Below are 22,789 nucleotides of genomic sequence, written 5' to 3'. Positions count from 1 at the left end.
CATGCATTTTCCTGGTAGCAAGAGAAACTGATTTATTATGGGGGAGGCAGAAGCTGCTTGCTGAGAGCCAGGCGGGGTATGTAATTTGCATAGAAGAGGGAGCAGATTGTAGATGCCCTGACCTGTCAACCACAGGTAGGGCCTGGGAGATAATGGGTCCCCGAATACAAAGCTCCATCTTGATCCAGACACACACACACAACACCGAGAGGCCAGATGGATTAAATGAGAGACAAAAACGCTGGCTTCTGCCATCTTCGCAGGAAGAACCTAAGTGTTACAGAAGATGACAGATACCAGATACCACATGGATCCCGCCCAGCCTCCTGGGCCCATCACTGTGCCCAGGCCATGGTTTCAACACTGCGAGAAGAGGCAAGTCTGCTCGGAGCCATGAAATATAGTCACTGGGGAGGTGTTCCACCCAACTGACAAGAGTGATCAACCGTGCCTGTGCCTAAGCATCTCACTTGTAAAGAGGAAAAGGGCCACGTGAGAGCAGAAAGCAGCAGATCGGAGCAGGACGGGTGACCCTCTGTCCTCACCACCCAGCCTCGGCTCCCTCCTTCGCAACTTTTCAATGACAAGCCACTCTCCATCCCAACGTTTCCAGGGTGCACTGGCGGCATCCTTACAAGAAGTCCTGCACAACATAAAGATCAGCTGCTCGGACAGTGGTCCTTTTGAGAGCCATGTTCAATAGCGATACAGCATTTTCATTTCAACTGGTGGCTGTAACTGAGCCATTCCACAGTGTGAGAAAGCACCCTCTGTCACAGAGTCCCACAGCACATGGACAACAGCAGGACACTAGACACGCAGCGAGGGACAGTGCCTGCAAAGGCAAGGATGCGGGAGCACAGCCAGAAACACAAGTGTGGATTCTGGGAAGCCACGGCGACAGAAAGTATGTGGACCACGCCACGAGAATCCACAAGCCAGACTCTGAAAAGGATGGTGTTTAGGCAACTAAAGGAAGAGCTAGCTGAGCCAGCCTTCCTTCTCACAAGTGGAGCCATAAAACATCTTTTTGAGGCTAGTCATACGTAAAGGTGACAGTCTAATGACCACCAGCAGTAACAGCAGTCTTGACAGATTTTTTCTTTTTAAGAAAAATAAAGTTTGCTGAGGCATTGAAGGTCTAGTACATGCAGGTCCAGTATGGAATACAAACAGGAATAGCAAAATGTCACCTCCATCTGACTTACTGCATACTGAAACTCTCTCTCTCTCTCTTGCTCTCCTACACTCACAGCGGTGCTAGTTAAGCAAGAGCTCACTTATTGATGTAACAAATATTCATTGAATCCTTTGATATACCAAGCCCTGTGCTTGGTTATGCAGGAATAAAACAGACGTGGTGGTGTCTTCCTCCGTGGACCTTACAGGAGGTGAGAGAGGCAAGGATGGGATCAGATCAGTGGTAAGGGGGTACACAGAGTTGTGGAATGTTAAAACCAGAGAGGACCTCAGAAATCATCTAAACCATCACTTTTCAAACTTTTTCTGAAAAACTGTAAACTACCCTTTTTTAAAATTAAAATTTACAAAGAACCACGATGTAGTAAAAGTGATTTAAAAAACCCACAACTGCTGAGGCAGAGGAGTGGCAACAGCGAGGTGCGGGGTAAGGCTGGTGGCCTTTGCAGAATCCCACTCGCTCAGCCTCCCATTAGCTTCCTGACTCCCCCAAAACCCCTCCTGACAGACGCCACAATCACAATTGAAAATCAATGACCTGGAGGTCCAAATCTTCAGTTTTACAAATGAAGAAATTAAAGCTCAAGGATTTTAACTACTCTGACCAAAGTCTCAAATTGGTTAGAAGAATGTGGACTAGGAAGCAAGTTATCTGAATTCCAGTTCAGTGCTCACTCCACTCTATTAATACAACTTCGACAACTCAAATTGCAAAAATTTGGAATTTACAATAGTTGCCTTTCTTTTGCCATATCCAAAGTTCAGCAGACTGGTCTGAAAACAAAATAAAATGAAATGAAGACTTTGGAAAGCACGGCACTTCGTGGTTGTAGGTGCACACATCAGTGTCTGCCAGCTCCTGTCCAGAACTTCACCTTTGGTTCACAAACTGTAATTTGCCTGTTTAATTGTGTTTTTTGCCTTGATGACAGCACAATGAATAAGTTTTAATATAATATACTTAAATCTGTTATTTTCGATTTAAAAAGGAAACTATACTCATACAGAGGTAAATTTAGAAGTCCACACTGGTGGAGAACTCTGGAGGCTGTCCCCTCTCGAGTTAAGAACATGCCTTGTGTTGATGTGCATTCCATCCCCTGTTGCGTCTGAAATGAGTGACATATGTGAAAAAACTGCATTTTATATAAGGGAATTTAAATTATGTTTTAACCAGAACAAGAAAAAAGTTCAGAAGCATTATAAATTGTAGATGCTTAAAGAAACAAATATTGAGAGGCCAAAGTACTATTATCTCTTATTAAATATGCACCCAGGACAGACAGAGGCAAGATCTGTAAGTAATAGGGCTCCTACCCTATCAGGGCTGCACAAGGAATCCTGGTTAGGACGGAAGTAACCATCAAATACAATGGAAAATACTCAAGAAGGTTGAAAGCTCATATGACTCAGGATCCTGGAGAATAGGCTTGGCAGCAAAAATAGGAAATATGTTCTTCATCTGGCAAGAATAGGATGCATATATTTGAAATCACTGGCTGGTGAAAAAACTGCCCAGATTTAGATGGAGAATTGGGGGGTGGGTAGCAATCTTCTCCCTAAGCTTTGCTTTGTATGTTACATTATGGCAGAAATATTCATCTTTCCAAACACATTATATAATTTTGCTTTAAATCTCCTCAGAATGTGATTTTTATTTAAAACTCTTCTTCCGGGGCCGGCCCCGTGGCTTAGCGGTTAAGTGCGTGCGCTCTGCTGCCGGCGGCCCGGGTTCGGATCCCGGGTGCGCACCGAGGCACCACTCCTCCAGCCATGCTGAGGCCGCGTCCCACATACAGCAACTAGAAGGATGTGCAGCTATGACAGACAACTATGTACTGGGGCTTTGGGGGAAAAATAAATAAATAAAAAAAAACAAAATAAAACTCTTCTTCCCCACCACAATCTTTGTTAGGTATATGTGATAGAAGCAGTCTACCCAAAAGTTAAATTGCAAGTAATCTACAATCCACTTAAATTACGTTTGGTCTCTGCTTTAACTTCGGGCAATGGGGTCTCCCACTTTTCTTAAACCAGTTAGATGGGTAGAGTCACAGTTGAGGTTAAAACACTAAAACGTAAATTAGTAGTTACAGACAATGAAAGCTAGCAACAATTTTTACTAGAAGGGCTCCTAAGACCTTTCTGTCTAAGTAAATACACTAGTAGAGTTTTTTCCTTATTTTCAAATTGAAAGGTTACTTTTGTACCATACATGTTTAACTATAAAGATAACTCCCTGAAGCATACATTTGTACATATTTATAAATGTTACTTTTTTTCAATATACAATGGAAAACATATTGTTCATTTATATAACCTTTGACTTTCAAGAGTCTTGGCTTAACATATTTTGCAATTTGGAAATATACACACATATACAAACATGTCTTGCTAGCTCAAGGAAAGCAAGAGTAATTCATAAAAACAAATCAAAAATATGTTTTCAAAATCATATATTATTACATATATTCATTGGAGACATCACATTATAGACACAACCACATAGCAGTAGTTTTCAAACATTTTAGTCTCAGAATACCTTCACACTCCTAAAAATTGTTCAGGACTAGAAATAAATTTTTATATGGATTGTATCTATCATATTTACTGAATTAAAAGGGAGAAAGTTTAAAAATATTAATTACTTTATAAAAAACAAATTTTATGTTAACAGAAATTACATTTTCACTAAAAATAACTGTATTTTCCAAAAACAATTAGTGAGAACAATGGTACTGTTTTATATTTTAGAAAATCTTTTTAATATCCAGCTAAAAAGACAGATTCTTCTATCTCTCTGCATTCAGTCTAGTGCAATATCACATGACATGTTGCCTCTAGAAAACCCCACTGTCTACTTGTGAAAGAAAGAGAGTAAAAAGGTAAATAACATCTTATTACTATTATGAAAACAGTTTAGACCTCACAGCTCCCTGTGAAGGGTATCGGGAACCCCCAGGGTTCCCCGGAGCACACTTTAAAAACTGCTGCTTTACAGAGCTGTTTGTAACTGCTATTCTTTCAGACATTATCAACTTACACGTCTCCATGCCTTCATCATCGTCATCCATTGAAGGTTTATCATAAGACTTGTCGATGGCAGCTCTGAAGCTCTCATTGCATCCCCTGCCCCTGATTATCCGTGGCCGTGGGCGGTGGAAAGGAATATCCCCATTCAAAGTCACCTCAGCGACAGCTGTCTGCAGACTCTCTAACGAGCTTGACTTTTTCAGACCGAGGGAGGGCCCCACGTCTCTGCTGGGCGAACCTTGGAGGTTTACAAAAACAAGATGTTAGAATTAGTGGCGAAAATTACCTACCTGGATATCTACGAATTGTGGGAAACATCAGGGACACAGACAAATTATTTGCTCAATGATGAGTTCTGGAATGCAGATAGAAAAGGTATAAAAAGTAAGTAAAGCAACTAATTTTTATTTTTCCCAAATTTATATTAAATTTGGTCTATTTTCTCTATTTTCATTAGGAAAAACTCCAAGTTACTAGTTTCCATTTTTAGCTCAACAGATGAAATTTTTGTCAAATCATTTGCTCCAAGTTATGTAAATAATCCAAAAGAAACAGAATAACCCAGAAGTTCATCTGAAAAGCAGGAATGACAAGAAGGCTAAGGTGGGCAACCAACAGCAAGCTTTTCAACTTAACTGAAATCATTTTTTGGCAGTTTAAAGTTCTTTACAACGGGCCGGCCCCGTGGCTTAGCGGTTAAGTGCGTGCGCTCCGCTACTGGTGGCCCGGGTTCGGATCCCGGGTGTGCACCAAGGCACCACTTCTCCGGCCACGCTGAGGCCGCGTCCCACATACAGCAACTAGAAGGATGTGCAGCTATGACATACGACTATCTACCGGGGCTTTGGGGGAAAAAAATAAATAAATGAAAAAATTTAAAATTCTTTACAACAGAAGTTAAACTTTAATATCCATGAGCGTCATCATCCCTTCCTCATTATAGTGCAGGTTCCCACAAATGGGTAATGAAAAGAGCACGGAAGACTAGGTGTCATCAGGACAATCGGCACAATCAGGGCACCAGGTAGAAACCTAATTCTGGGGAATATGAACATTCTATGCAAAGAGCAATACAAAATTTGAATAGAAGTAAATTACATGAGGGCTCTCGAGAGAGAGAATGAAAGGAGAGACTAAGGAGCTGGACATAAGTACTTATGCCTCTAGGCCTGGGAATAATACCTGCTTGAGAAACAAGTGTGAACAGAAGGAAGACAACTTAACAATTACCATGAAAATTCCAGTAGGATGACAGGGGAGAATTCAGGGAATTAAAAAATTGGCTCTATTTCTTGAGGATCTAGGGCAGGAAGGCCTGAGATATACTCAGAGTACCAAGCTTTAGAAGGCAATCAAAACGGATTTCTTTCACCAGGTAAGACGGCCTCATCCATCACGGTCTGACCCGGCACTCAGAGGCAGACTAATACAGCCTCTAGGTGACTGAAACTCCAGCTCTGTACCACCACCTGTGCAATCTGGGCTACAGAACCAGTTCTTCACTTCTACTGTGAAAAAGACAGGTGCAAAAAATGGGAGGGTAGGAGAGCCTAGGTAGCTTATCTCTACACGGGGTCATCAGCCCATACATTGATCAATAATTAAGGAGGAGCCTTGTCTGTTATCACCCAAAAGACAAATAGCTATGACATGGGCTTTCCATGGCTCAGAATATAAAGCAGAATAAAAATTAAATTGAGAGTCAAAACAAGAATTTCCTTTTTAAGATTCATTTACATTACATCTTTCACCTAATTTTCACAATGGGGTAGCAGTTTTAAGTTAGAATAAATATGTTAAAAATGTAACATACGGAAAAAGGCAGACAGGTGATTCTAATGAAGAAATAATATTCCATAAATTATTGTGCTTGGGTGAGAATGATGATTTATTTAACTTTCTCAGTGTAGGTTTGTACATACTTCATTATTTTATAACAAAAATTCACATGAAATTTTCTTTCCAAGATGATCACTCTTACTTTTTCTCTTGAGAGCACTATAATTTTTGACAAGTTCATGTTCTAGACACCCATAAAAGTCATGTCACAGGGAGGAAAGTGAATTTTGTTTTAAAGAACTAAAAACAAGTTGGGCCGGCCCTGTGGCTTAGCGGTTAAGTGCGTGCGCTCCACAGCTGGCGGCCCGGGTTCGGATCCTGGGCGTGCACTGATGCACCACTTCTCCGGCCATGCTGAGGCCGCGTCCCACATGCAGCAGCTAGAAGAATGTGCAGCTATGACATACAACTATCTACTGGGGCTTTGGGGGGAAAAATAAATAAAGAAATAAAATTAAAAAAAAAAAAGAATTAAAAAAAAGAAGTAGAGGAATTAAAAAAAATGTGAAAAGATCATTCCTGGACAAGGACATTTATTTTTATATGTCTTAGAATTAGTAGTGGGAAGATCTTTTCCTGAGTAAATCAGACCTATCAATTTTTATAACTCACCAGCTGCATTTGGGTTCTCTAAACATTTTTAAGGCAAATATTTGGTGCTTTCTTGGGTTCATAAAGGACCTGTATATGAATATATGTATGTATGTGTGTATATCTATCTCTATCTCCAATAAAGATTTCATGCTTCCAGTAAAGATTATCATAAAAACATCATTTATGTATATTAAGATTTTCTTTATGAAAGTCAGCTAAGATTTGACTTAATGTACTCAGAGCACAAAAGACTTTAATTTCAGAAATGGCATGAGTATTTATTAAAATAAATGTATGTGTATATATACTTGTATATAAGTATTTATATATGTATTTATTAAAGTACACAAACAGGCAAATCGGGGAAGAAAAACAATGATGAAAGTATCAGTAAATAAGCAATAGATACTTTGTAAGAGTAATTCAGAGCTTACCTACCTATTCTTTTCTCTAAATTCAGAATACCGTAGTGTAGCATTTTGGCAAAATGTTGATAATTATCAATGGCGAGTACTGGGTATATGGGAGGTCAATGAACTACTCTCTCTACATTTATGTACAGTTGAAAATTTTCAAGATAAAAAGTTATACAAAAAGTCAGAATCTATAATTTGTGAATCTATAGCAAGGATCAGCAAACACAGGCCAAATCTGGAAAATTTTACTGGAACCCAGCCATGCCCACTTGTTTATCTATATTCTATGGCTGCCTTCATGCTACATCAGAATTCAGTCATTGCTACAGGGACTGCTTGGCCTGCCAGGGCTGCAGTATTTACTAACTGGTCCTTTGCAGAAAGAGCTTGCGGACCCTTGATCTGTAATATGGATATCGTACATTTAAGTCTTGTACTTGTCAAAGAAACTCTAACAAAGGGTTGGTTAAGAAATATATTAAGATTCCCAAATGAGGGTTACTGAGTTCCCTAACATTATAAACTCAGCACTTACCAGTAACGAGTATAGAAAAAGTCTTTCTCTATGTAAAGTATGGGGGAAAGATTATTTAGCTTTTATTTATACAAAAAATTAATATCATTTAACTTTAAAATAATATTTTAAAGTTCTTTATAGAAATCTTCTAGGCCATTAGGCTACTTTGCTTATTTTTTTATATTCAAGGATTAAACTATTAGAAACCAATCCTCTTCTTATTCCTGTTCTCTCTTTTCTTCTGGAAAGTAAATTTACCCCCAAAATATCACACAAGATCCCTAAATCCAGGAATAAAGGGGGAAATCATAATCATACTATTTTCCCTATGTCTATTTTTCAACTCCTACCTCCTAATATCCCTCTTGCCAAAAAAAAGTAGAGGACATCTTTTGCAAGGACAAAGGGAAATAGAATTCAACTTTCACTATGAAAGGCTTATGGCTAGACAGATGATCTATGCTAAAATGCCACTACGACTCTACCAAAAACCTTTGGACTAAACTGTAAAATCATGATAATCTTAACAATTCAAGTGAAGAAAGAAAAATAACTGAATATCTGTTTGCTAATATCGGAGGATGGAGAGGATCTAGCTTAGATATTTTATTCACATAGATTTAAAACCAATTGACCAAAAAGTACTTTGGCGTCTCTGTAATAATTTTTTGTCCCAAGTTTTTCCAATTTAATTCAGTAGGATAGAGTGTACACATTGAAACAAAAATGCTCTTTTTATCTCGGATCTAACATTTTAAAACAGTATAAAAACACATGATTCAATTAGATTATAAAATGTGCTTTCTCATCATGAAAATTATTTGTTTTCTGTGCAAATCTGGATATCAGTATGATTTTTTAAAATCACAATAAATTGTTTTCCTTTTAGTAGTAGTGAGCTGGTTAAATTAAATATTTTCCTTACTTTACGCAATTGACATAGTATATAAAGTCATGTTCTTTAACCTGAGCAGTTCACTTTGGATCTTATGAACATTAACTTGGATAGGGACTACCTCTTTAAAAGTACTGAATACTATTAACTGCAAGAACTAATTACTAATTTACATATGCGAACTATCAAATAATGTTTTTCTTTAGCCCTGTTTCAGAATTTCAATGAATTTTATGTTTGATAAGAGAAATAACTACTTAATAAGGGCTGAGGCTATAGTTAATTGCCTTGCACTACAGTTAATCCTATGATTTATTGGATGTAATTTTTACAATCCATCTTTTAGTCTACAGAACGTGAAAACTCCAACCATGTCCACAATAATCTCTACATATGTATGTGGGATACATATTTTTCAAGCAGGCTAAAACTAATTACTACTACAGGTTGAAAAGGTGAATTGAAGCTAATTAGTGCTAAGTGGTGTAACTACCTCATATTGGATCTAGAATAATTAAAACACTATTCCAAACTTATAATAATAAATCATAAATGCTCAATTGTACAAAGCGCATTACTTTAATTACACATAAAGACTTTCCTTTGATTATTTTCATAAAATAACATAAAACATAAAATCTACTATAATGCAAAACCTAGTTCCATATAATCCACTGTTTCTAAGGAAAGAAAAAAAAAATCCTTTAAAAAAGTTTCACGAAGTTAAGATAAGGAGCCATATGCATTAGATAGTCTAATCCAATCTCAGGTAACTATGAGCTAATTCTTGTATCCAAAAAAGAACTAAACTTTTCTGAGTGACTAATGATAGCAACACTGGACATTATTCTTCAGTGAAAAATATTTATATTTGTGCTATTATCCTTCAAATCAAAATCACTTGGAGAATCATTTTTGGATGTTAACCCAGGCATCAAATAGATGACTTAAAAACTTAAGAGTCTACCAAAAGAGATCATGTTTTCAGGATTTTCATTTTCTTTTAGTTGTGACAAAACGTTCCCACACAAATACAATTAAGAAAATCTAGGTTATTTTAGCATTTTGAAGCACTAAATTATATTCCATTTAGTACGTACTATACTGATAAATGTCTTCTAACAGAAAATTTTCCTTTTCTTGTACAATTTGATTTCCTACAATGAAAACACCCCTGCAGGACTGTAATACTTATGTTTACGTGCAATATGATTGGCATCTCTGTAATTATGATAAGCTCCTGGGACCGCAGTTTCTATAGCAACAGTCTAACTGTCCGTTCTTACCTGCCTTCTGGTCATCCACTGTATTGAGTTTAGTCTCGTCAGCTACTGTTAAAAGGTAAATGTATATGGTTAGCCCAGTTAGTCCCCACAGCCCCACATGCTTCAACCATTCCCAGATCTTTTCAGTTAGGTGATAATTCTTAAGTAATATTTCATGCAAATAATATGAAACATCAAGCAAACATTCATAATCAAAAAAAGGGGAAAAAAAGCAGTGTCTCCATGCAATATGCCGGTCCTTTCATTTCATAGACACGTGTGTTATTTATATGTTAGCATATCGTAATTAGCCAAAGCAACGCATCTTCAAATTTTTCTTTTATGCATATGATAAATTAATCTTTTAGTCTTGAAGTACAAACAGCCACCAGAAAATAGCATAATTAAGTTACAGTTGATTAACAAAGGTTTTTTAAATCATTTGATCAGTTTATAGGTTTAATTAATTATTTTACTTTTTGGGGGGTTTTGGTGGATTTGGATTTAAAAAGAGACACTACCTGATTGGTGTTTGATTGAACAACTATGGTTATTTTCCTCCTCTCATTTGCTTCCAAATACTTTCTACAATAAATATTCTCTCAAATTATTCCTTCCATGAAATGCCTTAATTATCAACACATAAGAGTTTCTATTAAATAAACCTTAAAGAATAGCAATGAAAGGAAGATAACATGAAGTAACCAGATTCTAGACATGGATTGAGATAATGATTTCTCTCCAAAACTTTTTCTTCTAGTTCAAGGATCCCACAGACAACCAAATACTCTTTCAATGAAATTGGTTTTAAACACCTAAAGAATTAAAACATTTCATTTTCTCAAATAAAGATACATGAATATAGCATGATATGCACATGTTTGTTTCTTTTCTCATCAGAAAACATATATATTAACATATTGCACACTATGTAAACATGTCACTTATGAGAAATATGGTTATCTCAAACTCAGAGAAAAACTAATTTTTGCCAAATTGTCACATTTCACATTTATTTTCTCTATTGCTCAAAGTAAACAGACATGTGTTTGGGACCATAAATTTTAATCTGAAAGCATCTAAACCTTATTTAGATAAAGATTCATGGAGATTGTACTCACTACCTAAATCCATGCTTTTTGATTTTCGCGTTTTAACAAAATCCAATTGACTGGCATCTGAAAATTGCTTTGTGCGTTTTTCTGACATACTCTGTCGTCCAAATCCTTCTCGTTGAAAAGCAAGAACAGGATCAACATCCGGACTCAAAGAGCTGGTGTGAAGAGAAAGACAAAAAATATTTATTAAAAATAGAAGACATCCAATTTAGGAAAGTTCATATATACCTGTGTGTATGAATGTGTGTATATGTATATTCCTCAGAAATATTTAAACTAAATAACACAGAGTCCATTTAAAAAAAGCTGTGACTGTACAGGAGATGATGAGAAAATACAACATTAATTTACGTTTAGAGTTAATTCTTTCTCCACGTGAGTTCTCTCCTCTGTTTCCCTCTCTCACATCCCTCACTCTATTCAACAATGCGTCATTATTTCTAAGTGATTATCAAAAATAAGCCTGATAGCTTTTAGACATTGAAAGGATTGAATATTTGCAGAAACATTTCATATATTAATACAAATATTGGCAGCAAACAAGTGACTATATGAATTGCAATCGAATAGAAGGTTTAAAAAGGGTATGTTCTGGTCTTCTTATATATCCTTTATCTTGTGTTTCAGAAAAGAAAAAAGAACACCTTCGTGGCATGTAGTTTCATGAGGATGTAGTTTCTCTGCAATACTTAAGTGAGAAGAAATCAATTCAACAAATCTTTATTAGAACCTATTCTGATTAAGCTGTTGTACTAGGTACCAATGTCAAAATAATAAATAAAAAAAGACTCCGTTCTCTATGAGTTCCTAAGAAAAATACTAAACCAGTAGTATAAAGCAGATGCGGTGCATGCATGGATGAGAGAATAAACAGTATTCAAGGGAGTCAGGAAAAGCATGACGAAGACTAGATGACATTTGGTTTGGGTGACACCAACACAGTGGCTCAAGCAGAGATGATGAAGCATTTGGCAAATCATCGGTAACAGGATACAGTTGGAAGTGTTCTCCCAACAGAAGTGGCTGTGGAGACATGGAATCACTCCTATTTGTAAAAACCTGTGAATACTTTAAAAAGCACTACCAGGCTTTCCGAGCAGTTTATACAATGAAAATGGTTTTTCTCTGTGCTGGGCACATTGAGTAAATAAACAGCTCTTGTATCAGGGCCGAACTACCTTACCTATCTGGCCAGGTAACAGCTAACGAAACATCTTGGAATGTGAGGGGGCTACTTCCACTACGTGAGTTGAGTTTATGAAAGCCTTCCTTATGCTTCTGATGGAAGCAAGCTTCTCTAACCCATTATGGCCTGATGAGCATTACCATCCACACTGGTAAAAGGATAGTGGTCTGGTTTGAATCATCAGAAATTTAGTGTAGGGCCGGCCCTGTGGCTTGGTGGTTAAGTGCGCGCGCTGCGATGCTGGTGGCCCGGGTTCGGATCCCGGGTGCGCATCGAGGCACCACTTCTCCGTTCATCCTGAGGCCGAGTCCCGCATACAGCAACTAGAAGGATGTGCAGCTACGACATACAACTATCCACTGGGGCTTTGGGGGGAAAAAATAAAATAAATAAAATCAAAAAAAAAAAAGAAATTTAGTGTAATTTACTGCACATGAAAGGATAGTTGGCTCATAGAGAAGAGCTGAACGAAAAACTGTGAAAAGGAGACATCAAGGAAAATGCTCTGCCATCGAGTTAAGTGACCTGAAATGTTTTGTGTCCATATGTCTTAATATGCTCAATAAAGAGAAGAGTTGCCTCACCCATCTTACAAGGCCAGTGAGAGAACACAGGGCATAAGGGGGAAGCCCCTTGTAAACTACAAACCACTATGCAAAATAAGTTGTTATGACCCAAAAAAGACTTTCTATCTCAAATTATCAAAGCAATGCAAATTATGATCATGGAAATATGGTCCTTAAAAGCCACACAAAGGAACTGAACCATCCTTCTCAATTTTTTTCCACCAAGCACAGAGCAGGGGCCCTAGGATGAGGCAAGGTAGGTGCCTAGAGCTAAGAATTTGAGGAAATTCCCACTCTCCGAGTCATGCAAGCTCAGGGTCAACCCCTGAGAATGAGTGTCTCCTGCCATTCCGCACCCTGCCTAGCTTGCCTCACCCCAGTCCTGGCCCAGTACTGAGAAAAAAGAAGATGTACCCCACAGGGATGGGAGGTTAGCCCAAGGCAAGAATAAATTTTTTTTTTGTACAACACTATGTTATGTCCTAATAAATGTTATTTTGTGTGCAATCTACACTAAATCTTTTCATTTTTAATATATCATATTTCTTCTGTGAAACCTTAAAGAAATTTGATGTTCCAGGAAGAAGCAGGGTCATGTTTATCTTGAAGCCTTAGGTGTCCCTTCACATATTACTATGCTTATATACTATCTATGTGTGTGTGTATATATATAACATATATAACACATAATTATATATTGCTTAAATATATATACACTTGTATATTATGCTTACATAGTAGTATTCACATACTACTATGCTTACTATACTATGCTTATAATTTCCAAAGCACATACATCTCAATTCAAAAGCACGGTCCTAGAAATGAAAAATTAAAACCCATATGATGAGAACCATGACCCAATTTTGCAGCATCAAGCTCTAAATAATATATTTTCAATAAGTCTTTTATCTATTGAAAGTTGACCACTTCAAGCATTCTGCACATGCTCATCAACTCTTTGTATCATAGAATACTTTAAAACCTGAACTCTAGTAAAGCATCAGATGACTGGACAGAATGAATTTGAAATAGATTTTTAATAGAAATTATTGGTGAAAGATTTTTCAAAGAAATGTAAAATTGTTGCTGCTCATGTTACCTGAAAACCATATATTGGCATATTTTTAAAACTAATTTTACATCTGCTGAAATCATGTTGTCACTAAGATTAGAATCTACTGTTTTACATTTTTTCCCCTTAAAAACATTGTTAGTATTCCCTAAATCAATTAAAGATTGAAAAAAGTATATTCTATTAGTTAACAAATTAAAAGTTGAGCCATTTGACATATTTAGCCTTCTAAAATTGTGCAGTGAACTGTAAACATACACAATTTAAAATGTCAAATGAGTTTGTGAGTTAATAAGAGTCCTAAAATAACGAAATAATCTTAAACTATGACATAATTAATTCTTCCCTATCAATATACCCATTAAACTAATTTCAGACACAGTAAACAGTACACTAGAATATTTAACAAGTTAGAGTGCAGGACTGACAGCTGATTCTTTAAAGAATGTAACCATATCCTGACCCTAGTGTTATTAAAATTCCAGTTATTAATCCCATCTTATTGCCCTTTTGTTTTCATAACATTTTCATCAAGGATTAGGGAGATATTGTCAGGCTGGAAAAGCTTACATTTTCTGCTGTGATTCAGAACAGCTGCTATTCTTGTTTAGATAACCCTTCATTCATATTCTTTTCCTTGCCCCCCAATCCCCACAGCAAAATCACACAAGTCTTCACCATTTTATGAATCCCCTTAGGGAAATTAACGCCACAATCTACGCCTGCTGGTTATTTATTTATTTCCACCAGTACAGTGCCCTGTAAAGCCCCAACAGATCCACTCCTACGACTGACCACCTGCACAGTTCTCATCACGGTGGACATTCCCAGGCTTCCATCCCTAAGATGGGTACTGCAAAGATCCAATCCTTACTTTCTCTGTGTTGCTTTCACTTTCAGGAAGAGAGAGAAACTGCAGCAGTGAATGTAACAGCGTCTGTGAATTTCAAATGGGTTTTCACATTATATTATAGTTGAACCTCTACGTTGAATCATAAAACTCATTCAAAGATAAGCTACTATCAAGCAGGCTTAAGTGTAGCTGTGCTTTTAAATCTTGTGTTTTCAATAAGACAATTAAAGAGAAAAGAAAAAAGCTAGAGATGGACTTTTCTAGGGCCCCCAAAACAGGTGAGATTATTCCAAGAGAACACCTGCAGAACTAACAGATAAACGTGTTGTGTTTTTGTGTGTCCATGTGAGGAGTGGGGGAAGAGGACAGGGGAGTGGCTTACTTGAAGATCATCACTAACATGTGAACACAAATAAACGCCCGTACCCTGGACGACTCCTACCTAATATTTAATGTTGATACAAGTCTGGGGAAGACTAGGAAATAGACATGGTTAAGTGGTGAAGGAATAATGCCATTTAACAAATAACATTTGTTGTAACAAATAACATTTAAAGATAATTTTGCTGATGTATGCATAAAAGACCCCAGAGAAAGGGCAATAAGAAAATTCTGGTATAATGCTCACATGGTTTGTGTTAATTATCGCTACAACCTTACAAGGTCATCCCTAGGAAAGACTTTCCTTCTGCTTATTGATGTACATAATTACTAGGCACGCAAATCACATTCAAGTGCTACACGTTGGCTCAATAATAGCAAATGCTTTCTTCTATTTTGAAAGATACAGTAGAAAAAATAGCAATAGACTGCTCCCAAAGCCGTGATGTTGGAAGCAAGTATAAAGCATTTCAAATAGTATAGTTATAGCACTCTAAAAAGAAAACCTTTAAAAGGCCTTCTCCCACTCCCAGACCATATCAACTATTAACGTGGCCAAAGTCATTTAATTGTTACAAACTCTCAGTCACCTTGGGGATCAGCTTACACATTATTTAATAGAAATCAATTCATCAAGTTAACACATATGTAAAATAATTAACAATAAAACAATTGAGTAGGGTTTTTTTGTTTAGTGGCAGTTTTGTTGTTGTGTTGGCTAAATTATTAACTACACACTGGAAAGGCTACCAATTGGGTAAGTTTATGGGGTTGGGGAGAATCTTTTATTAAAAGAGTGATAATTGAGTATAAAAAACATGAAAACACACTGCTATAAAAAAAAACTGAGTAACTGTGCTCAGTGACAGACCACTTAAACATAAAATAAAGCGTGATTGCAATGAACTGATGTTTCCTAAACCTGGAGTGCGATCTTACCACTCTGCTGAATCGCTGATTGCAGCCTTAACCCACGTGCCAGTCTCCGTCGTCACGAACCCCACATCATCATGGGAGCTGGAAGATGACTGGTCAGAGAGATGCGGAGGAAGCACTGGCAACCTGTCATCTTCTATGATGACAGTGTCATCTTGGGGCATATTCACTGTGGGGGACAGCTGGTATTTACCTGTCCAGTGAAAAAAGAGAAAGAGAAATTCTAGACATCGACCTAAGGGTTATATGCATTAATGTTCATATTTTGCTACATTAGAAAAAGTCTCAATTTCCAAGCATCTACTCAACCTGGTGGAACAAAATACAAGCAAGCAAATTTATTTTTCATAAATGAGCGTCAGATGGAAACCTCGAGTCTCTTCCCTCCTCTCACACTGCAACTATGTAGCTATGGGCACAGTATGCAATTTCTCTGGTTTTATGTTTCCTAAAGCCAGAGATGATCTCCCAAATGTCTTCCAATGTGAAAACGCTATCTAGATTCTAAGTTGTGCAAGTCCTTCGAAAAATTTTGCCAGGATATTTAGAGGGAAGTCCTGCAGACTTACATCAGTCATTCACGTGGGGCACCTATCATGTGGCAGGTACTATAAGAAAGACAATCTCTGCCATTACAGAGCTCACACCCTCCTGAAGGAGACAGACGTATAAGAAGTGCTAATTGGTTGGTGATGTGAGTGAAGGCATTCACGAATGCTGGTAACTGCCTGGGGAGCGGAGGCAGAGGATGCTGGGGATCTTAACAAAAGGGAACAGCAGAGTTGGGTTCTGAATGATGAATATGGTCTGTTCTGGTAGAAGAAATGATGACACTGACTTTAAACACTGGCAACAACATCATTACATGCATGATGGAGAAAAGCCCACGGTGCATTCAGGTGACATTTCAAAGACAAATACGCCCAGAATCAAGGCCTGGGGGAGATAGCAGGAGTGATTACGAAGAGAAAAGATAGTGTCTGACTGTCCAGAGGTTTTCAGGCCGTGACAGGGAAGCCTGTAAATTTTGATTTATTCAATTAGGACATAGTGCTCTTGGTAAGGAAAGACCCACAGCTGTCTAGACTGATCAGTTTCTTTCAGGAAAATCTGCTCAGGTTCATGGACCAGCATGACAGGTGTTTATATTTTACAATCTTTCTTGAGACAAAATTATGCTTCAAGGCCCTGAATCCTCTAAGAAAAAGCTGGGGGCCAAAGGATGCCATCTTCTTCCCCAGCACGCCTACAGTTCTTCTGGCTTCCCCCCAAATCTTCTGCCATACTTCTTCTGAGCAAGAACTCGTGGACAAGGCTCCGGCCCATGCGGATACCTTGTGAGAGGCCCACTCACAGAAACACACACACGGTCTGAGGTAGGCCCGCCAGCCTGCCTCTCCCAGCCACACGAGGAGAACTGATCATTCTTGTCACCTTACAGTAGAGTGGACAAACTCTCATTTCCAGTCCAATATCCACATCTGTTAAGTCAGCCACACTGGGTCCAAATAAAAAGGATTGATGCACTTTCCCAACACCACCACCGTTTTACACGGGGTGCACTTTTCCTTTATTACATGTTATTTGTTAAAATAACACAACTGCAATATGTAGGGAGTTTATTAACATTATGACATCAGTGTTAAGATCTAATTTTAAAAATAAACATTATCAGAATGTGTAAATGATAATTTTTGTTTTAACACTATTGTGGAAATTTTGGGATGGCATACATAGGTCTGAAAGATTTTTTTTACATATATGTTATTCTACACACGTCAACAAAGGACCAAAAATTAGGTTGTTATAAATCTTTTCAGGACAACCCACAAAAGTAAATTACTATTTAGCATCAACTACTCTATTTAGAAATAGTACATGCTCACTGAAACCTCTACTCAGCATTTTACTAAGAAAAACACTATTTTGATTTGAAGTGCATCCATTTTGACAAACTGAAAACTAGCAACTTTTTACGAATGCTCATGATAAAAATGTAAATCAAATTTAATACTTCATCGTTTCCCTTTCCTGAATTCAAATCACTGGTTTATTCCTACTCGAGTTTTAGGATATTAGTATGGAAAGATAGAAATCTGTTGAATAAAACAACACTGATAAATAAGGTCAGACATCCGAGCACTATTACCAAAGAAATACTTCCTTCTTGAGACATACTTCTATTCCCCAAAAAGTGTACAGAATGACAAACCAGGGTTATCCCTGACTAACAGTTCACCACTGACAAGGCACATGTCACAGTGTTAAGTGCCAAATCCTCACACAGACAAAACTTATTGGAAGGAAACATTATGGTGTAATTATTGTGCACTCATTTTTAAATGCAAAAATGAAAACTCTTGGATTTACACAATATGTTCTGAGAGACAGCCTAATAAGCAACATGGAACACTGAATGGTTCTTCATATGAAAATCCTTTTTTATAATACTTTGTTTTGAGTAGAAATATTGTACCTTTAGTGATCCAAAACTTTATACATAAATAAATGGCAAGAAATTTCCCTAATAGTAAGACAACAATTTAGCATTTTTCTCTCACCCATGATCATGGAGGCTAATATTTCAAAAGATTTGAGAGTTCATATTTTCCATCAGTTTTCCACTTCTTAACATGCTTGCCAGGAATACAGTTTTGGGATCTGGCTCCGGGAATATATTGGGGGTAATGGACAACTAAATTATCAAAATACATTTTCTACCAAACTCTACCTAGACAATACCTCTTACTTATGTTTGCTGGTACTTGGTATGCCATATACGTGAAACCTTCCAAGGGTGACCTGAGAAGCCTTTGGTCTGTTTTTTTTTTTTTTTTTTTTTGTGAGGAGATCAGCCCTGTGCTAACATCCGCCAATCCTCTTTTTTTGCCGAGGAAGATGACCCTGGGCTAACATCCGTGCCCATCCTCCTCCACTTTATATGGGACGCCGCCACAGCATGGCTTGCCAAAGCAGTGCGTCGGTGCGCGCCCGGGATCCGAACCAGCGAACCCCGGGCAGCTGCAGCGGAGCGCGCGCACCCAACCGCTTGCGCCACCGGGCCGGCCCCATGGTGTTTTTTGATGAATCAACTTTCCTCTTTCCTCAACTAGTTAACAAACTACAAACTAAGATTTAAGCCAGTCAGTATCTTGTAGAGAAGTGAAACAATAAGATACAGAATGATTGTTTACTAAACATTTATTCATTGGTACATTTACAAAGAAGGCAACACCAGGAGTGACACTAGAAACAGATGAAACTAGGAAAAGTTTGCCAGTGATTTGAGTCACAATAAAAACAACATTAATGTTCTCTTTTTCGATGTTGAATTTCCAAAAATATGAAAGTATTCTGAACATAATTATTTTTTAAACTCACCAAAAACACATGAATATAAAAACTACTGAGATTAAATTCTAAAATGGATACAACAGATTTTGGTTTTGCTTTAAAGAGAAAAATTCTTTCGATGAAAAACCTAGAAAAAATGTAAGCTTCCATGCTCTCAAATATCATCCTGTGATGTATTTTACATAGGGAACATGTTGATTAAACTAGCTATGCCTATTATTGTTATTGTTATTGTTGTTATTATTAGTTAAGACAGTCCAGCATTTTGTAAAATATTTTTGAGGCTTTTAAAAGGAAGAAATCCCATGTAGGCTCACTACAGGTTCTGTTTGATGAATGTCCAGGATTACTCTTTTAAAACCCATGATAGTGGAAAGTCAGCCAATACAGATGACATTTGGAGAAATCTTGCCTTTGGTCACAACTCTGGCTGACCCCACCATTAGCCAAGATCCATCAGGTTTGAGTAGTGTAGGACTCATGACTCAGAAAAATATACATCGTCATTTTGGTTCAGAAACAAAGAAACTTTGCGGCTTCAGACTTGTCACTTAATTTCTTGGGTCCTTAATTCCCCTGAACAGAAGATAAGTAGGCTGGAGTATTTGTAAGGTTGTTTCAAAGATTAACTTCTTTGGATTTTTAGATCACAGTGGTTGCCAGAATGGAACAGATTCTGGAGACAGTCTAATGCTTTTTGCTTAAAGTTGTGGATATTTATAAATTGATGTTAATAAAGAATGAATGTCATGAATGTCACTAACACTTACTGTGTGATCTGAGCATTTCCCAGAGAGGGCTATTTTTAGAAATAGAAAATAGCCAAGAACAACATAAAACAAAAGTCATCGTGGGATCTTGGGACTTTGTTCCTTTATCTGTTAAGTGGGAAAGCGTGGCTGATGACATCTCACATCCTTCCAATTTCAACATCTCTTCCTTTTTTGGTCTATTTTCTAGAAGTTTCTCTCCTGGGATGTGTTCCCACAGAAATGAGTCAGAAAGCCTCAAAGCTCCTTTCGGTCTGGAGTCCGACATGAGGAATATTCTATGTGAAAATTCACCCTGCCTGCATAAAATTAATCATTTCTTAATGCAATCAGATGGAATTTCAATACAAAATTATTTTTGAATCACAGCAGATCAAGAAGTAAATACCACCACCTCCACTAGTGTCTACACTGGAGTTATTCTAAACTTACAGAAGATAACCATTAACCAAACAAGATCTGTCTGAGAAATTTCCATGCACCTAGATACTGCACAAATCAATAAATACTATTGCTCTTGATTTAGGTTAATAGAAATTCAATGCTCTAATATCTTATATTTGGTACCCTGTTTTGGTATTTTGTTACAAGGTAATATCTTTTGCAGGATTTCTTTTTTTTTTTTTTAATTTTATTTATTTTTTCCCCCAAAGCCCCAGTAGATAGTTGCATGTCATAGCTGTACATCCTTCTAGCCGCTGTATGCAGGACGCGGCCTCAGCATGGCTGGAGAAGCGGTGCATCGGTGCGCACCTGGGATCCGAACCCGGGCCGCCAGCAGTGGAGTGTGCGCACTTAACCGCTAAGCCACGGGGCCGGCCCTTTTTTTTTTTTTTTTTTAAATTTTGCAGGATTTCTAACTTTAAGTGGGAACTGACAAACAGTATTTGTTTCTTAGGGCCAATGATGCTGGAATAGGGACTGACAAAGACGGAGAAAGTCTCAAATTTGTAAAACTCAAGATGAATCAAATTAAGCATACACATTCCTCAGGATAAAACTACATAGGATCCCTAGTGTCCAGTACAACATGTAAACAACTGTCTTAAAAAAATACCCAAATCATTCAATATCAATGTGGCCTATCATCAAATGGTAAAGAGTCTGTCACCCCCCAGCCCAAAAGGGCATGCACAGTACATCTCAAAGCACATAGCTAGAGGGAAGTTACTGCCCTGGGCGAGCATCTGGAGTTTCAAAAGTCCATCACATTTCTAGCAGGGGGAAGGGAAAACAATGCCAACTGTAACACAAACTTAAGACTAATGAATCAATAGCTAACAAAATCAGGGCAATAGACTATGAAGGAATCCTCAACCCACATAAACAGCATTTCAAAAGGTCACTAAGTAAATTTGGGGTTTTTTTTGTTTGTTTTTTAGTTTTAGTTTTTCGCCTTCCTCTGAAGCATCAGGGATTGGAGGCAGGATGCAGGTTACAGGAACTGGTGGACCAATGGTCTGATTCAGTATGGCAAGTCCTATGTTCCTATAATAAAGGGGAAATTACAGCGTATCACTTTGTATGCACAAAGATCCAGGGACACATGCACTCTCTCTCTCAAGGGCTCTGAATTTTCATCAATAAAAAAGTATTTAACAAAGGTCAAGTTCTACACCAAAGCCAGGAAAGTATGGAAAATCCAACAGCAGTCAAGACAGGGATCACTAATAAGCAAAGACTCATGTGATAAACTATGCACCATGCCTGTCACCTGAGAGGTGTATGACGCCTTAAGCATCCTTCCCCTACTTGCACTCGTGTCAAGCAGGCAGAAAGGAAAATGCTGACAAAGCAAAACCAGAGAGCTGGCACATCTAAGTCCACGCGTAAAATGAAAAATGGAGAATTTAGCAATCTTTGCAAACTAGAAAGCTAGAAGGATTAGAAAAACAGAAAATTCTACTAGCCATGCTTCTGTATTTTTCCTATCATGCCCAGTAGAAAGTTCTTTGACGGCAGAGATTGTTTCTCACTCACTCTTTGTATCTACGGCAAAGGCATATCCACCATGTCTTGCCAAGAGCAGGCTTCCCATAAACACCCACTGATGAATGAGAGAAATTCTTTTTCCAATGAAGCTTCATAATGGAAACTTGAACTGTATTAAATCCACATTAAATGTACTCAAAATGGAGTGAAATTTAAGATTTTACTTTATATTCAAGGCTTGCAAAACATACCAGCCATAAAAGTGTTTTATGTCAGGTGCTATTTTAATCAAAACAGCTTCTTAAGTTTTAAATTTGAAAACTCTCATGAGCTAATCCCAAGATGAGCAACTCAGTAAATCCAGCCACTCCTGTGGCAAAGCCAGCCTTTATTAACGGGATCTGTTAGGAGAAGCTGAGCTGCCGCCAAGCAAGTGCTAATAACCTCATTACCCACTGGGGGCCATGCAGACAGGATGGTGTTGAATCCAGACAAAGGATGCAAAAAACTAGTTTCAGGATTTTGAAATGAAGGCTTTGAAAAAGTAGAGATGCAATTAAAATATGGTAACATCCTATTAAGTACAAACCAAATGAATGTGACTATGACATACACAGGTATATATACATACATATGTATTTTTTCCTCTCCCTCCAAACAGTGCTACTGTGAATGATCGGTAACTTTTGAATCCTTCTTGCCATAAACCACTAAATTTGATTTTTTTAAAACACAGCTTCACTTACTATCTCAAACAAGTTAAGAATATCTTGATCACTGGAAAACATTTCTATGTGATTTCTCCCCTTTTTTTTTGTTTCCCATGGGTTACACAATTTAAAACTCACTTAACAAAATC

At 37.6% G+C, this 22,789-nt stretch overlaps 1 protein-coding gene across 19 annotated transcripts in view; it reads right to left on the bottom strand.

Annotated features, from left to right (window-relative positions):
* The window catches only part of PARD3 (par-3 family cell polarity regulator), a 623,149-nt gene that overhangs the window by 203,322 nt on the left and 397,038 nt on the right, over window positions 1–22,789 (bottom strand). For 11 of the 19 annotated variants that reach the window (XM_087420623.1, XM_087420632.1, XM_087420630.1 and 8 more), the window contains 4 exons: window positions 15,878–16,067; window positions 10,881–11,032; window positions 9,781–9,825; window positions 4,244–4,471 (listed from right to left, as the gene is read on the bottom strand). In XM_087420623.1, the coding sequence (XP_087276749.1) occupies window positions 4,244–4,471; window positions 9,781–9,825; window positions 10,881–11,032; window positions 15,878–16,067 (615 nt within the window). The remainder of the gene's footprint in view (window positions 1–4,243; window positions 4,472–9,780; window positions 9,826–10,880; window positions 11,033–15,877; window positions 16,068–22,789) is intronic. The other 8 variants (XM_087420634.1, XM_087420631.1, XM_087420633.1 and 5 more) reach the window with 3 other exon arrangements.

The sequence above is a fragment of the Ceratotherium simum genome, chromosome 32 (genome assembly GCF_057802395.1).
Source record: "Ceratotherium simum simum isolate JZ-2026a chromosome 32, ASM5780239v1, whole genome shotgun sequence".
Taxonomy (NCBI): domain Eukaryota; kingdom Metazoa; phylum Chordata; class Mammalia; order Perissodactyla; family Rhinocerotidae; genus Ceratotherium; species Ceratotherium simum.
Note: the sequence above shows the minus strand (reverse complement) of the source record. Positions and strands in the feature narration are given on the sequence as shown.